Source organism: Diplotaxodon limnothrissa, linkage group LG2 (genome assembly GCF_057381915.1).
Source record: "Diplotaxodon limnothrissa isolate DT_005_m linkage group LG2, D_limnothrissa_male_GT1.1, whole genome shotgun sequence".
Lineage (NCBI taxonomy): Eukaryota > Metazoa > Chordata > Actinopteri > Cichliformes > Cichlidae > Diplotaxodon > Diplotaxodon limnothrissa.
The window spans coordinates 35,222,378-35,239,985 of record NC_140597.1 but is presented as its reverse complement, the minus strand read 5'-3'; the positions used below and the strand labels follow the sequence as shown (position 1 = coordinate 35,239,985).

General features: G+C 40.5%; 1 protein-coding gene across 3 annotated transcripts in view; it reads left to right on the top strand.

Annotated features, from left to right (window-relative positions):
- Positions 1-17,608, top strand: part of macrod1 (mono-ADP ribosylhydrolase 1) — a 153,112-nt gene that overhangs the window by 66,107 nt on the left and 69,397 nt on the right. For all 3 annotated transcript variants that reach the window (XM_085363014.1, XM_085363006.1, XM_085362998.1), the window contains exon 4: positions 16,464-16,493. In XM_085363014.1, coding sequence (XP_085219140.1) covers positions 16,464-16,493 — 30 coding nt within the window. The remainder of the gene's footprint in view (positions 1-16,463; positions 16,494-17,608) is intronic.

The following is a 17,608-nucleotide window of genomic DNA, read 5'->3' as shown; positions in this document are numbered from 1 at the left end:
GCGACTAATCTCTATTTCCACCTCGCTTTGTCCCCCAAGTCCTCAGGGCGCCTCCGTCTTTTTAAATAAACCAACTGTGTTCAGTAACGGTTTGACAGGTGTCGCCTCCAGCGCACGTTGTGTCCTCCTCCTCCTTCGCCTCCTCTTCTTCATCATCTAGAGCCGAGATTGCGCGTGATGTTGTTTTCTGTTGGGGTGTGTGTGTGTGTGTGTGTGTGTGTGTGTGTGTGTGGAGGGGGGGTACTCTTTACAGCGTACAGCGGCTCTCTGAGCTCCGTTACAGGGGTTCAGGAGGTCGCAACGGTCCAGCAATTACCGACAACTCACCACGCATTAGAGTGACAGGTGCACAGACACACACCCACGCACACACCCATACACTCACACACAGGCTACACAAAGCACCGGAGACTTTAGCTGTTGGGGCTTTGGGGGCCCCCTTAGATGGAAAATGAGTGGATTAAAGCCCTCGAGGAAAAGGAAGGAGAAAGGTTTCTCACACTTGAGAAAATGAAGTAATACATATTATTTATATAAGTCTGAGTTTTAATTTGACCCTAATCATAAACATAGAGTCACTGGCATCATTGTGTGTCAGGACGAGTCAAAGGCAGGGGTCCTTGAGGCATAATGACTGTGAATCAGCTCGGGGTTAAATTGATTCTGATGTGTTTTCTGACTCTGTGACCAGTGAGTTTTATTTTCCTAAGAGGCACACCTCACAATTAATTTGCATTTATTACCTTTGCGCTGTTTGCTCACTGAGGAGTCGCCACAGCTTAGGCTTTTATTGAATGCGAACACAGCAATTTTAAATGTTGCTTTCCCTGACAGAAGTTGGTCATGCCAGACCGAGGTGCAAACATTGGCACACCTCTGTCCTCTTCAATCACGCACCCACCCACACACTCTGCAGCTCATTTGCACACAGAGCATCTGTACAGGGCCTGTGTGGGCCCCTTGGGGCTCCAGGTGCAGGTGCAGCTACACCACCAGCACCCTCTGGCGCTGTTCCAGAGATGCGGTAGTAGGACTTAGTCTTAGGGCTGGGCGATATGACCCAAAATTCATATCTCGATATTTTTTAGTTGGATGGCGATATAAGATATATATCTCGATTTTTTTTTTTTAAAGCCATAAGTTAAGAACAAAAAGAGAGTTCTTAGTCACACTGTGTCCCAGATGTCACACGGGCACTTTTATTTACATACAGCGTAGATGTACATGAAGAAATTACTCAAAAATAAATTATCAGCATTTATTAAATAATCATGGTCCATAAATAAAAGAAAATGTTGTTTTTGTGCATAACAAAAAGCTCACAATTGTGCAGTCAAAATGTAAACTAATAGACGCTGAGCATAATAACAAAGAGACAGATTTCACAGCTGCACCACGTCTCTGAACAGGTGCCATTTGTGGTCCTTATACACACACAGTACGTATCACTCCGCGAGGCTCCTCCCCGGTAGCCATAATCCTCCGACATCAAGCCGTGCAGCTCCGTAGCTTAGCAAAGTCATATTAAAATTTTTTTGACAGATTGCTGAGCGCTGTGTACCACATAAAATCGGTTCGTGGTCAGTAAGCACAACCAGAATTCATACATAAGGCGCACTGTCGAGTTTTGAGAAAATGAAAGGATTTTAGGCCGTGCAGCCCCTCCGGGCTGCATGTCGTTAGCGCGGTTAGCTCGCTAACACGTTGACACCGTCCAGCCCCACGCACGGGGCCATCCGCGGTAATTCGCTAACGGAGATTTTCCGCTTTCATCTTGTCATTGCCTTGTCATTGTCAGGTGAAGCTATGGGGGAGGCGGAGTTGTGTTCAGTGAAGGAGAGGCGAGGCAGAGTAACGTTGCGTAGAGACAAAAGTGGACGAAAGAGAGGCAAACCTGCGGCTCCACAAGTATAATTATAACGTAACATAGACTATATCGATATAAACGATATTGTCACATCTTATATCTCGTATGAAAATATATCGATATTTTTAAAAAACTCGATATATCGCCCAGCCCTACTTAGTCTGATTCATTTTGAAAGACTCTCATAGTCAGACTCACGGAAACAATCAGAGGGACTGGGGCAGATTTCCCTAGCAGTTATTTTATCTGCTTAAAAAATGTTATTTTAGAGTGTGTCTGCTCTAATCTACCACTGTGTCATACTGTATATTTGACCCAAACAGTGCAACCCTGAAAAACGTCTTGATTTCCATAATACTATTATTATATGTTTTTAATGTCATCTCGTGAGACTGTGTACCCGAACACTGACGTTCTTAATCAATACACGAGTCCATCACAGTGAGCCATTGCTAACCAAACCTTGACACCCATCATGGCCACACAAACGCCAAAAAAACCCAATTTTACCCTCACATTAGTAAAAGTCTAATCATAACATAAGTACTACTAAATTAATTATTTGGAAAAGTGTAAGTTGTGTTTTTCTGCCTGTGAGAACAAAACCGTTTACAATCAAAATCTCTGTGCAGGAGGCGCTAACAGAAACCAATCAGGAAATGAGCAAACGAACGTGCCGTGAAACTATCAGTTGCTAGGGAACAATGAGTATTCCCTGACCGATTGCAAGTGGTTACTGGACGTTACTGGCTGTTGCTGTTGAATTGATTTCTAACCCATATTCATGTAGGCCAAAAGACCGGTCAGTGACCTCATGGTTACCACTGGTATTTTGTATTCCAGACCAGTTGTTAAATGATTGCAGGAGGTTGCTGATTGTCGCTAAAAGAAAGACTTATATGGTCCTGCATCGGAAACCTTGTGATTGCAGCATAATTTGTATTGAAGATGCCAACTTGTCTGCAAACAGTTGCCAAGTGGTTGTGAAAGTACAATGCAAACTGCAAATGGACGATATTTGCCTTCAAAGTAAATGTTTGGCATTTTGAAACACATTGATGTAATAAGGTACAACTTTTATTTTGAATGCAAAGTGTTTCAGTCGAGTGTTTGCAGACCTGTCGGCGTCTTTAATGGAAACCATGAGCAGTTGCCAAGTTGCAATCTGATATGCAACCAAAGCAGCTATACCCGAGAACAACTGTCAATCGCCCACAATCAGTCGACTTATTAGATGACACACATTTATCGTAGAAACCAGAGGTTGTCAGAGGATCACCGACTGGTCTCTAGGCTTGTGTGGCTGAATTTGTGTAGACCCCTGAAGGTATTTATCCATAATAGATATTATAGCGTCATCATAATCTAGCAACCATATATCAGCAGGCTTTAGCATTTATGCACTTGTAACACTTTATAAAACAGTTGATCATTCTAATTCAATTACATCTAATTTAGCAAATATTATTAAATACTTCATATGTCTAAATTGTCATGCTTACAGTGTCAGTATCACTTACATCATGTGATATGATAATTTATGAAGTCAAGTGTACTATAATTATGGAGTGTAGCAGTCTCTAGTAATGGTCGTACTTATATATTCCTTCTGTTTGTGCTCTAAATGAGGCAGTGGGACGTGATGCTGGATAATTATTGCTTAGCTATTTAAGTAGTCTGGTACTATAATAATGCTAACATTTGACATTTTATGCAGTTTTATTTATTTTTCCACATATAGTATAAGCAAAATATTAGGATAAAGGAAAGTGTACAATATTGTAAGTCCACTTGTGGATAGACGCGTTGTGTATGTTTGAAACATCCACATTTAGCAATCCAGTTCTATATATTCTTCCCCCTGTCTTAATACAACAGGGTAATGTTGACTGATTTATCATTCTCATTCTGTTTTATATTGTCATATAAAGGAGCTTGAACCTGACTTGAGAACCTGAAGTACAATACAGTTCAGTTCAGTTCATCCTGCTATATTTACAAAGATTACCCTTGATTTTATTGATCTACATCAGGGTGTTTCTTATTGTGTTTTTTTCCCTCCCATTTTTGTTGAAAATGTTCTTAAATAGAGGGAACTTATTACAATCAGGTTACTATTTTTTCTGTTTGTATTATGGCATTTGTAATAAGAAAAATTGAGTTATTCCTGCAGGAACTATTACTGTGTCTGTGTTAAATCACTGTAATTTATGGTGGATTTATCCCTCGTGGTATCTGTTTAACACCCCCGTTCAGGCAATTATTGTCTTAAGTAAAAGTAGGTTAAAGGATTAGCTGCATGTTCCCCTTCAAATATTAAAAAAACAAAAAAGTTGTAGCCACAAATGGCAAACAAAATGGCCCAGATTATACCAAAACAAATGATACACAATCATTTCAACTCACTGATATGTAGATTTAGCATGATTGATGAAATTGCTCTCTGCATAATAAAAATTGCATTAGCAGCTGCTTAATGCTTAATACTTAAAATCTGAATATTATCTATATTTACCAGTGCAATTTCTGCACCAATAATTGTTGGTTTGTTGTGCAATATTGTGGTCATTCTGCACTGGCTTAGCCAATCAATACTTAAATGCTCATCTCTGATTGTTTAGACCACAAAAAGCAAAACAAACCACTCTTCTTCTTCAGGCTTCCCTCAGTCTCATTGTACAGACTTTGCATTGCCTCCTGCGTGACACATTTGCATGTTGGTTATATTCAGAATGGGTTCCCTGTATGTTCATGCTAATAGCAGTGATGGCAAGCTCAGTAATTTTCTGAGAGCACTACTAAAGATGATATCAGCCTGTCAAGTCAGACAAAGCCTTGAGCCAGTATTATCTACTGTGCAATAATTTTAATCTAAAGGGGACCATAATTTATAAAAAATAACATTGTGCTGTATTACATAAGATTTGACACTAGTGAATGACACGAGAAACACGTGAGCAAAGTGTTTGCTGAGGTTATATATAAGAAGTTGGGAAGCTTTTCATAGACCTCTAGTATCGCCCCTGCTGGCCATTAGAAAAAATAATATTTAAGGCATTTCCACATTGGCCTCACTTTTCAGTAAGAGGCTACATCTCTTCAGTAGAGATTAAAATATTGAATTTAGTAATTAAGCATTTATGGTATAAAATAGTGTAAAATGATAACAAATGGCTTTGTGCAAACTGGAAAAAGCCCAAATTTATGATTTACTTGCACAGTCTCACCAGAAGCAAGAAAGCAAAACTGGATCAACAGATGTTCTCTTAATTAATTCAAAGATCATTTTAGAATGATAAAATATAAATATTTTGCCAAGCATGCAATGCACTCTCTATGGTAAAGGCAAAAAAAGAGCTTTCTCTGCATCATTTATCTTCGCCTGTTGTTAATGTTGCCTCACTGATTGCAGGCATTTGAATTTCTACTATAAAGTTGTTGAGGAAGTACGCAGGCTGTTGCCAGCCGTTATAGTAACTGTAGTCGGAGGAGGATTTACGACAAAAAAATGTAAAGTACCCTTAAATACTTCTACCCTTCAGCTGGCCATTTCCCCAATGCATTACTGCTCATTTGCATAAAGTTGAACTCTGGTCAACTTCCTCCGTTTCCAAGTAGTCTGAGAAACCTGCTCTTGTCACGCTTCATCTTATCATTAATTTAAAGTTACCAGCTGCTTCATGTCATATCGCCACTGCAAGTGTGAACTATGGTAAGAATGCACAAGCAATTAGCAGTGTTGGGATCCTCACTTATAAATCTATGTTAACACTACATCAGTGCGTACAAATGCACATTTTGGAGTAAGGTGTTTGTTACACACAGGTGGGAACAAGACTTTGTGAAGCTTAAAAACATATTTCTAGTAAGTAAGGTTTGCCAAGAGGCCAAGGAAAGCCTATAAAGCAGCGTAAACACAGGTGCAAGAAAAGGAAACACAATAACACTATTTCTTTTAACCCAGTTTGCTTGCATTACTTGTTTAACTCAGTTTAGGTTATAGTCCACCTGTACTGATGCTCAGGGTGGAGCAGGACAAGTTAAAAAAATAGATTATTAACGATTACTTAATACAACAGTTGGAGTGTTTGTCATTAAAGGCAAATCCTCTTATGTTATTAATTACAAGATCAGATTGTTTTATGTTAAATTTGTCTTCCTCGGTTTAAAAGGTGATGGTAAAGAATCAAATCTGCATTTATCCTGCAACGTAGCTCAGGCTTTGTCCTCTCTGACACAGGGACAGCAGCAAACTGATTGACATTCTCAAGTGGTCCAAATAAATGATGGCTAGAAATTAAATGACTGAAAGCTCTATAATGGTGTTTAGGACAAGTGGGTAGGAGAGAGAGGCAAGCGGGAGAGGGAGGAATACACAAACAGGTTGCACTGGGGCCTGGGGAATAGGAGGGAGAAGCCAGGGAGAAAGGAGAAAAAAAACTAAAATAAGATGGAAGGCCATTTAAAGGAAAGACACACACTGGCAAAGCTGGTTTAACACAGGGCTACAAAGTAAATGTTACCCTGTTTTCATCATTATCATCATTACCTCCGATTTCTAACACAGTCCCACAGAGAGAGAGAAACATTCACACACACTCATAAACGCGCAGGTGATTAAACACAGTGAGCCAAACACAAAACGAGAGCCCATTGCCTCTCCTTAGTCTCACTCTTACAGCCAAATTCTTTCACCACCACCTCCTCTCTCTGGCCAGGTTTTAAGGCATGTAGCTCCTGTCCTTCACTGATGCATCAATCAGGCCTCTTTCTCCCCCTTTCTCTGATTACTTACCTCCCAAGAAAGAAGAAGAACTACACTCCATCTTGTTGTTTTATGTTCCCGGCAAATTTAGCCCTGTGTCTCCCTTCTCCACCCTCAGGTCTCTTTCACTTTGTCTCTGTCTCTCTCACTCACTCACCTCCATCATCCCCTCCCTCCCTCACGCTCTCTCCCCCCTCCTCCCCGAGCCTTTCCTCTGTCCCCTGACACCTCGCACTCCCCTCCTCCACCCCATTCTCCACTCCCTCCCTGTCAACCCTCCCTCCTCCCGTCTCTTTCCTTCTGTATGTAGTTGTATAACTTATCACCCTGATCCCTTTCGTGCGCGATAATTGGTGTGTCTCTGCAGCAGATGCCAGCGCGTGTTATTTGGCGGCTAAGCATTAGCTCTTCCAATTAGTCATCTAATACCAGTAAGAAAAAGAAACTCTTGGCCTCTGCGCTTTCAGCACCACAGGAGCAGAGAATTGTGTGTGTGTGTGTGTTTGTGTTTGCTCATGCAACAACTGTGGCCAGCTCGTGCACACACAGTTACACTGTATCCACATACGACCGGGCAGAGGGTACATGTGGGTTTTAACAGATGGCGAAACACTTTCCCTCGAGTATCGACATTACTCTCTCTCTTTCGCCCTTACTCCTTCTAATTAACTAGGTTTCAGTAACAAACCTTTGGGCTTTGCCATCACCATGGTTACCCAAACACTGACTGTCTGGATTTGTATATGTGTGTATCTGTGACTGCTTGAAAGGGTGGTGTATGCGCATGCACGTCTTGGTGTTCAAACCCCTTTTCCTCCTGCACCCTTCTGCGTATGTGTTTGTGTGCCTGTGTGCTTCCACGTATGTGAGCGTGTGTGTGTCCACGTCTCTGCAACTGCGTGATTGTGCATGCACATGGGTATTTTGGTTGCTTTGATGCCTTTGTTCCCCCCACAAGGGAAAACAAAGGCATCAGACCAGAGGCTGGTTCAGACTCAAGCACCTATGTATCTACACAGAGAATAACAGGATTATATGGGATAACTGAAAATGTGTCAAAGATTTATACATTTATACATTTTTCATGTAAGACTATCTTAATAATTATATAATTCAATGAATAAAGATTACAAGTTGATATTTTTTTTAAATGGTGAGATGAAATGAAAATCATTTTTGCATTTGTGACAGGAAGGTACAAGGTGAATTTGAATTTGAACTTGGCTCCCCTTCTTTGAAAGGCAAAAATAAAATGGAAATAGGATGTTGGAGTGCATATTTTACATCTTCAGCTACCTGGGCAGTCGGTACAGTGTAGCTCTCCATGCATTGCCCACGTGTCATATATTACCTACAAAATAGCAATTCTGTGATACTCGGTGTAGATAATTAATCAGCATCCTTGTATACTTGAAGAATAAGATAGCACTTTCCCTGCACTGTGGTGTCACAGTGTGCGTATATGTATTATTATTATTAGTCAGTTGGAATAATGTGTCTGATTATTAATGTGTCTGATCTAACTTGCTCTCTAATTTGCTTTCCCCTGCTGTCCACCACGTCCCCCCTGTGAAGTTCTTATGCTTCACTATAACTTAGTTAACTTCCATTGATGTTAATCTCATTTTATTTTGAAAGGCACCACCTTAAGGAATTGGTAGTGGGATCTATTTTTAGCATGGTCTCTGTGTTTTTAATAAAAGTGTTCATATTGCCAGAGTACTGAAAACGTATCTCAAAATGAAGTGATATGTAATATCACTTCATCTTTTCCTGCGCGCTGTTCCAAATATTTTGCCAAGAACGTTAACAGATACAGGTAGGTCCACAGGTTTTTGGCCAAATAATAAAAATAAAAAGATTAATTTTTACCCCAGTTACTTTCAAACCTCTGAAAAATCAGATATATGACAATGCCAGTGAGTGCAACACTTTTGTCACACTCCTTGCACTTCAGTCAGAAACTCATTGTATGATTTAAAAATGCACAGTGGTGGATTACAGAGAGAAAACTCAAGAAAAATATGCCACTGTCCACAAACTTATGGACCTAACTGAGCAGAGTATCCTGATCCACAGATGAACTCCCGACTGCAGCTGGTAGTCCTTGTTCTGCTCTGAAGCCTCCGTGAGCTTGAGCATTTTAACCACTTTTCCACCTGCCACAGGTTCTCATTAGAGTGTCCCTGCAGCTTGCAATGGATCTCTGAGGCAGAACATGGGCTACTGTCACCAGCTGCAGTCAAAGACTGTCGATGGAGCTGAATGATATTGAAAACCTCCACATCAGTGATCTGACTAACGAGTCAGCCAGTCAGGAAAACACAAGGCAGGGAAGGCTGGGGCTAGCTAGGGGATTCTCCAATAGTGGACTGATCGTGGATGGAACCTTTTTCTTGGAGTCTTGATGCATTCAAGTTGATTCTGTTCATCTGGACGCTGGTTTGAGCGCGGAGTCAAGGAGGCCATTTACGTGAAAAGGGAAAGACCATCTCTGAATCGAGGAGGGGCCCTAAGGGTACATCTTTCGCCATCTTACAATGCTGTGATTGCAGAAATTCCCCAACTCTCTGTGAATGGTACTCATGGCCATTGATCAGTGGTCTTTGATCAGTGGGTTTTGGTCAGTGGTTGTTGATCAATGGTCATGCAAATTTGCATAATTAAGATTAAGGAACTGACCTCCCAGCCCATTGTTCCTTCAGTGGGCTGGTTTCAGTCATTATGCAAATGTACTGTTTATGAGATCGGGGAAACCTGCAGTCAGCTGAGACTGAAGAAGTCACTTGGATGAGTGACGAAACGTTTCTCCCACAAAACGCTACGTCCAGATGAACAGAATCAACTTTTGGAGACTTTTTCTTGGAGGTATTTAAATATGCTAAAATGAGTTGCCAGTTACACTCTGACTAGTCTGCCCCACTAAAGTCTCTATGTTGGGAAATTCTGCTTTGCAGCCGATACTGAAGCAGAGAAATATGCTATAACTTTGAAGGAAGGATAAGAAATCAGCCCCATATAAGTATTCAGCGTATTTTTCAGGTGGTGCAGTGAAGTAAAGGCTAATAAATAAACAAAACAAAACACTGCTATACTTTAAATATCTTTCAAATGAATTAGGTCATACAGAGTGTTGTCTGTTCATGTCTGAAGGCAGCAGTTTTTATACTGGTCATCAGCTTCCTCTGGGCTGCATCAGCCTGCCCCCACGATCTCTCTCCAAGAACTCTTTGTCTGCTTTTGTGTGTCTTTGTCATCTTGTAGCTTCACACACGAACAGTGACGGAAGAGGGAAGGGGAAAAAAAAAAGAAGTGCTTGAAAGAAAAATACACATCCAGCCTACTCTTTTCCCTGTACGGACATAACTCGCTGCTATCTGAAATGGTAGTGACTGCCATCTTATTAGTACTTTTTTTTTTTTTTTTTTTAAATTTCTCAAACAGACATTATCATGTGGGAGTAAGACATTTCTGTCAGCTCTAATAGAGCAGCCGACACAAATCTCAGCAATCTAAAACATCAGGTTTTAGTGTCATTCCCTCAGAAAGAAAGAGGACTTAGTGCACACAAATAACAGCCGTAGGGTTCCAGAGGGTAATGGAGTAATTAAACACGTTGTCATCGTTGCATTGTTTCTCTCGACTGCCGGAATTTCATTATCACTCTCTGTGTTTACTGTGTCTTATTGTGATTAATGGAAATGTTTGGACATTACCTGACACTGATGTAGCCAAGGCATGCGGCAGGAGAGGAGGTGAATAATTTGCTTCCAAAGATCGTTAAGTTACAACTGGTCCCATTTGACATGCCTAAACACTCTAAATCTGTTTTTACAGCTACTAATGCAGTCATTAGCGATGAAGTAGCAATGGGATTTGCACTTCTTTGATGACACTGGGTGTGTTTTGGATTCTATAGATTGACACATGGTGACACCTACCAGTTCAAACTTGTTTTTACTCGGTGGCTCAGCTGTTTAGCTTTCTGTCCTCCCAGAAAGCTAAACAGCTAAAGTTCTCTGGAGCTAAAGAGGTAAAGGATAAGAACAGAAAAACTATTTAAGAAGAATGCTTGCTATTGGCCAGATTAGTCCAGAATTATGTTGAATACAAAATTAAAATAGTTTTTTTAAAAATCTGTGATGGAAGAGTTTAAAAAAAATGTGGTCAACATGTCAGACCGGATACTTGTTTAAAACTCAGTTTCACAGTAATATGTATTCCACACTCATTCTGCAGTGCATGATTATTATTTGCTGTTAAACTATATCTGTCATCGTATCCACACTTGATGCAGACAAAGTAATATCTATAATTAGGTGTAATAGGGTTTGGTTCCCGTAACTGTCAGTGTCAGTTTCCTAGCAACCAATTTACCCATTACTAAAGTTAGACAGTCAGAAAGACGATTTTTAAAGTCTGTAAAATATCACGCTTTCATATGCTGAATTTATCAAATTACAATGTGTGAAACAAATCTCTCATAATGATGCTCATTTTGCCTTTTATTTGATAGCTGCAGATAGCCAACAGGAAATGTGGGAAAGACAGCAGGAAATGTGATGCAGTGAAAGGTACACCTGGTTGGGAGTTGACCTGGAACATTGTGCTGTTTTGCATTGCACTTTAAAGTTTTTGTTGACCCGCAGTGTTGTTGTCTCTTTGCTTTTGGCTACAGCTGGCAGATCTACAATGCAGTTGTGCTTTGGTGAAGATAGTACAGCATTTAGCTGCTATACAGTTAGGTAATTAACCATGGATTGGTTAGAGATTAAAACAAAGGTAACGTCAGTAAATATTGGTCTTGGATTCAAAAGGGTGGAAACGGACAAATTATAGGTGATTACTTTGCTCGGTAACTGCTCTGTGTCTTGCTAACAAGTTCACCAAATCAGCCTAAAACAAGTGCTGTAACAAGTTTCCACTGTGGGTAAACAAAATCAGTTATTCCAGCAAATCCTGATGTCACAGTCGGGCTCACCAGTTCACTTCAGCACCAGTAAAACACCGATAACTGTAGTTTTGGTCCAGTTCTCCCTGTCAGAGCTGCAGTCTGTCTCCTTCAGGCAGATTTGTTTTTCTTTAGAAAGGAAGCTTTTCACTACTCAGGAGTCCTGGCTTCAAATGGCCCGGGGCATGTTAGTCGACACAGACGAGTACTAACAAGACCTAGTGTGTGATATAAGCCTTATGTACAGCCTGCAGCTAATCAGCACATGATGAACGGGTGACTTAATGGAGACGATTTATCTGTCGGAGGTTTTCCATCTGAACGAGCTTTATTCAGGTTCATCATTCGATCTATCAGCTCTTAGACAAGCTGTGCACCTGAGACAGTTTCACACTGTCACATTAAACTCCTTTTTTTTCCTAAGAAGACTTGATAGAGAGTAGAGAGAGTCACTTTGGGAGATCTTAGTGAGACATATACAGGGAAGTGTGCTGTGTTTAAAGGGTGAAATTAAGTGGTATTTACAATTAATGAGGCATTGGGGGGTGGTGAAAACGGCGAAGACTAGAGAATCCTCGAGAAGGAAAGACATCTGTGGGATTTAGCTTCTCTTCCTCGCTCTCTTAAAAACCAGCTTGCTTCATGTACAGTCTCAGTGCGTACCCAGTTGGCACAATGCCTCCTGGCAAGGATTAGCTAAAATGAGAGCTGTCCCCTGTGTGTTCATACGTAACTTTGAAACTGTCCCTCGCAGAACGATTATGTGCTTATCAGATTATCCTAACATGTTCACAGCAACCAAAATAGGATGCATGAGCATAGGGGGAAAAAGAAGAAACTTGATTTGTATGAGTTTATGGTACGGTTTCCTGGAAGCGCTGCAGATGTCCTCAGGCTAACACTGCTGAGTCCACACGTTCATGGATATGCGGGTGAGAAAAACACTTGGGTATCACATATGTCAAAAGCAGCCACAGCCAGCATTATCACCCTGCCAGCAATTTACACTTACAAGCATGTGCAGTGACTTGATTCGAGTAGGGAATGATTTGGAGCATACTGGCCACTCATAGATACTAGTATTTATTCAGCATTTACCTTGCTGCAAAAAGAGCTCATTATATTCTTACTTTGTTTAAGTTACAGTCACCTCCTTGTTATCCAGGTTGGAAGTCGCTGTATGGTCTCCTTTTTCATAAGTGAAACACAAACTGAACCACATTACCTGTTTATTTTTTGTCACAGGGTAGCTTATTATTCTTTGGACTGTAGCCTCAGCGTGAGTTTATTTATTAGCTTCGCGGGCCGTGAAGTTACTCGTTCATATTGTGCTGTGCTTCTCAGCCCTCGCTGACGGGACTCCGAGCCTGCTGGTTCTCATTCTATCCGTCTAATCAGGGACCGAGTTACACCTGCGATGCCACGTGGATGCAATTAACTGACTGGCTGGGAAATAGTAGCAGCACTGTAAGCCCTGAAAACACAAACTGAGAGCCACTCGTGTGAAGAATTGCTGACACCAATAAACCTTTTTTTTCCCCCCCAGAAGGACAAATATCAAAACACCTTTCCCCCCCCCCCCCCCCCCCTTATTTTTCTATCTTCACCTAAATGAAGATTCATTTAAATATAGAACTAGGAATTAAAATTAGAATTACTGTTGAACAAGTAGCTGAATGAATTAATTCAAACTGAAGCTTGATACTCACTGTGATGACTGTGAGGTTGTTCAGATCACCAATCATGAGGTGAAGCATAAACCGATCAAAGACTCTTGTTTGCACACAGAAGCCTGTTTATAATGTCAGCAAAGCACTTGTGCAACACGTTAGCAATGTAGCTAGTCATGCTTGTGTTATTTTGTAACGTTTTTGGTTGTAGTATCAACTTGGTGTTAGATTTATGCACAAACTGTAACTCATTTGTAGTTTTTGAAGTTTCCAGTGTTACTTTAAAGGGTATTTCTTCATTTCTTAATAGCATTGTCATTATTGTACTAATGAAAATGGATATTATATGAGCTCTGTCTTACTGTCACTTTGAATGAAGATGTGCTGTACACTTCAATGCACTGAAATATCCGGTTCTTCCATTTCCAAACTTGTAGAATGAAAACTGAACCAGTCGTCCACAAGCAGGAAATGGAGACAGTTTGCCTTTAAAGTATCAGTTGCACCTCTTGAAACAAACAGCATTTAGGCAGGGTTATTGAAGAAAAAGCTCTCCTGCATTAATATACACTCATCACCCTCTTTATTAGATACAAGTTGCTAGAACTGGCTTGAACCTTGTTTTTCCTTCAGACCTGCCTTCATTCGTCATTAGAGCAGGGCGATATGACCAAAAATATTTATCACGATATACATTTTAAATTTTGCTATAACGATATAACTGACGATATAATTGGCACTAGACAAAATACTTTACAACTCCACAACTTTATTAGTGCAAAAAACCCCATCAATGTATTTTCACTTAAACAAGCAGCTGTTTTTTATGTGCATTAAAGTTATATAAAAATTTAACAGTGCAAATGCAAAATCCTTGCTGACAGTTTAACCAAAAAGCATTTCCAGTGGAAACTGGCTGACATATCCTCAGCATAACCATGTATAATATCCACAAAACTTAAAAAGAGGTTATACACATAATACGGTAATATCATGTTGAAGCACAGTACGTATCACTCAGCGAGGCTCCTGCCTACGATAGCCGTAATGCTCCGACAATCCATCAAGTGGTGCAGGTTCGTAGCTTAGCAAAGTCGTACTAAAACATTTGACAGATTTCCGAGTGCCGTGTACGACATAAAATCATTTCGAGGTCAGTAAACACAACCAGAATTCATACATAAGGCACACGGGATTATAAGTTTTTTCAGAAAAATCAAAGGATTGATTTTAAGTGTGCTGTATTTTCCAAAAACATGGTAATATCGACGGCCCGCTAGCATGCACTACCAAAAATAGTGCTTTGTTGTGTATCTGACGGACGAAAGTTAAACCAGTTCCACACCACTGAAGTTGCAGCATTTTTACAAACCAATTCTGGTTCATCCGTTTCATTCAACAATCCGCTTTCGCCCTTCTCATTCTGCGCCGCCGCCATGCTTTTTCCGCCATGTGTGTATGAAAACAAAGGCACTGCGCATGCGTGTTTTACCCATAATCTATTGCGATATTTCATTTTCTTATCGTTGCCCAACATTATACCGGTATTACTGTGAACGGTATGATATGTTCCGGCCCTATTTGTCATGACATAGATCCAAAAAGATGCACAGCACTACACACTTGCTTCAGATTTGTTAGCTGCACATTCATGATACAAATCTCCCATTGTACCACAAATGAAAGCTCTATTGAATTGAGATCTGGTGATATGAGATTTGTGACATAGTGTGTTATCTTCTGGAAGTAGCCATCAGATGATGTGTGGTAAAGGAATGAACATGGTAAAAAGGGGCCCAAAACATGAAAATTCCCCCCACACCATTACAGTCCTACTACCAACCTGAACCGTTGATATAAGGCAGGACTACTGGTGTGCTTTGACGATGTTTACACCAAATTCTGACCTTACCATATGAATGTTGGCGCAGAAATATTGACTCATCAGATCAGGCAACATTTTTTCAGTCTTCTCTTGACCAGCTTTGGTGAGCCTGTGCAAACTGTGCCCTCAGTTTTCCTGTTCTTGGCACATCCCACTTTTCAGTTATTTATTTGTAAAAAATGTTTGGAATCATGTATGATTTTCGTTCCACTGCTCACGTGTACACCACTTTGTGTTGGTTTTTCACGTGGAATTCCAATAAAATTGATTCATGTTTGTGGCTGTAATGTGACAAAATGTGGGAAAGTTCAAGGGGGCTGAATACTTTTGCAAGCCACTGTAAGTGGCTATTGTAGCTCATCTGTTTCAAGGTTTGATGTTAATAGATGCTCTACTGCATCTTCCTTCCCTATTCTGATGCTCAGTTTGAACTTCAAAAGGTTATCTTGACCATATCTACATGCCCTAAATGCACTGATTTTTCTGCCATGTGATTGGCTAATTAGATATTTGTATTAATGAGCAGTTGATCAGTTGTTCCTAATGAAGTGCGTAGTGAATGTACATTTTCATTAGGACCAGTTGGACACTAAAGTAGGAAATGTCTCCATGAAATGTACTACTGTGCACAGAATATGTTCTAAAACCAAAATGAGGTGTTTTAAATCATAGTGAAAAGTTATGCAGAGGTAAGGCAGAGAAAGCAAGTGTTAAAACTACTTCCTGTTGGATGAGGTGCCATCAAATGTATTGTTTGTTTGGGCTTCAGTTTGACATTTAGGGGTAATCGGTTTACAATTAAAATAACTGAATAATCATAATGGGAAAAAAATGAAATCTGCTCATTGTAGTAATTGGAGTTTTATATCACCTGGATGTAATGAGAACGTGATTGCACTATTCATCACAGACCTGTGTAACATTTTATATTAGATGTGATGAGGGCTGCAACTCATGGGTATTTTTGTTATTGATCTGTTCAGGTATTTATTCAGTTTAACAAATAGCAATCACAGGTTGGTATGGTCCAAAAAATTAAAAGACATCTTCTTGTTCTTATTTCAGTCCAACCCTCAAATATTATTTGCAGTTTAAAATAGAAATCTAATAGCTAAGTGTAATACTTAGCTGTTTATCTGGCTAAATACATAGCCATAAATTGAAAAGACATTCTCGCCATATATACACTACAGACATTTTTGCTTAATTTAATTAGTTTTGTGTCCTCCGACTTTTTAATTATTGCTTGCTGTGACAGTTTAAGCCTTATTAATTACGCTTCAGTTGTATTCACAATCATTTCTTTTTTCTTGTCTCTCTTTTAGCCAACAACACTCTGCTCGGTGGAGGTGGAGGTAAGTTACCACCTGTCTGATCCTTTGGTCGTCTATGTTTGTGTGCCTGCCAAGATACGTGCAGGCCTCAGCTGTTATTAATGGCATGGCTTTGTGGTGCAAATGGTCGTCTGTGGACACCAAATAATTTAAAATTGTCGCACTTCTTTTAATCAGATGATGCAGTGCAATTTACGAGCCAAAAAGAGCGAGCGAGCGTGCGTGCGTGTGTGTTGGTGTACGTGTTTGCGAGTGTTTTATGCCCCATGTGTGGTGTCTGTCTATATTTTTCTTTGTGTAAGGTAGCAGGTAGCTCTTTGTTGTGGCAGGTGTTCAAGGTGCTTTTGCATGCAGCTCGTGAGGGTGTGTGCCTATGTCTGTGTGTGTGTCTGTGCTTTTTACGTGTTTGCAGGTGTGAAGTCAATAGTTCGTAATTTATGGGTGTGGAGTGCTGTGGAAATAAACATTTTTCAGTGTATTGTTGACTCAGTGCTTTGCTGCGGGTGTGTGATGTTTGACGTCCGTGGGTAATCGATACTTGCAATAAATCTGTATTGCTAATGCAGTAGCCAGATTCACTAAAACATGTGCGCACGCACCTTACTCAACTTGTGTGTGTGTGTGTGTTTGTTAATGCTTGCAAATTTGGGTGCTGGTGCATTTGCCTGTGGTCGTTTTCTTTGTCTTCATTTGGCCAAACAGCTTTAGCCTTTCAGCCCGGCTCGCTCACACTGCCGTTTTTAACCTTCCTATTTGTATGTTAGTCTGCATGCAGCCTTTTTCTTTGCAGTCTCTGTGGTGAAGTATCAAGTGGTGCACCTGCATGTCTGTATATTCGCGTGTATGTGCATTCGTATGTCAGCTTACAACCGTGCATCTGCTTGCCTGAAATGATCTACTGAAGTCCTGAGTGTCCATATGCACACATACACGACACACACACACACGGGCTCCACCTTAACTGATAAACACCAGCTGAGGCTCAAGCCACAAAAATGGATGCCACACTCTTCCTGTTGCCACACACACACACACATGCAGTCAAGCACCTCGAGATCTACAGCGTCGTTTGATGTTGTCCTGAGGTCTCTGATGGCTTTACAAAGACAGATGGTTTCTAGAGAGCCCTCGAACAT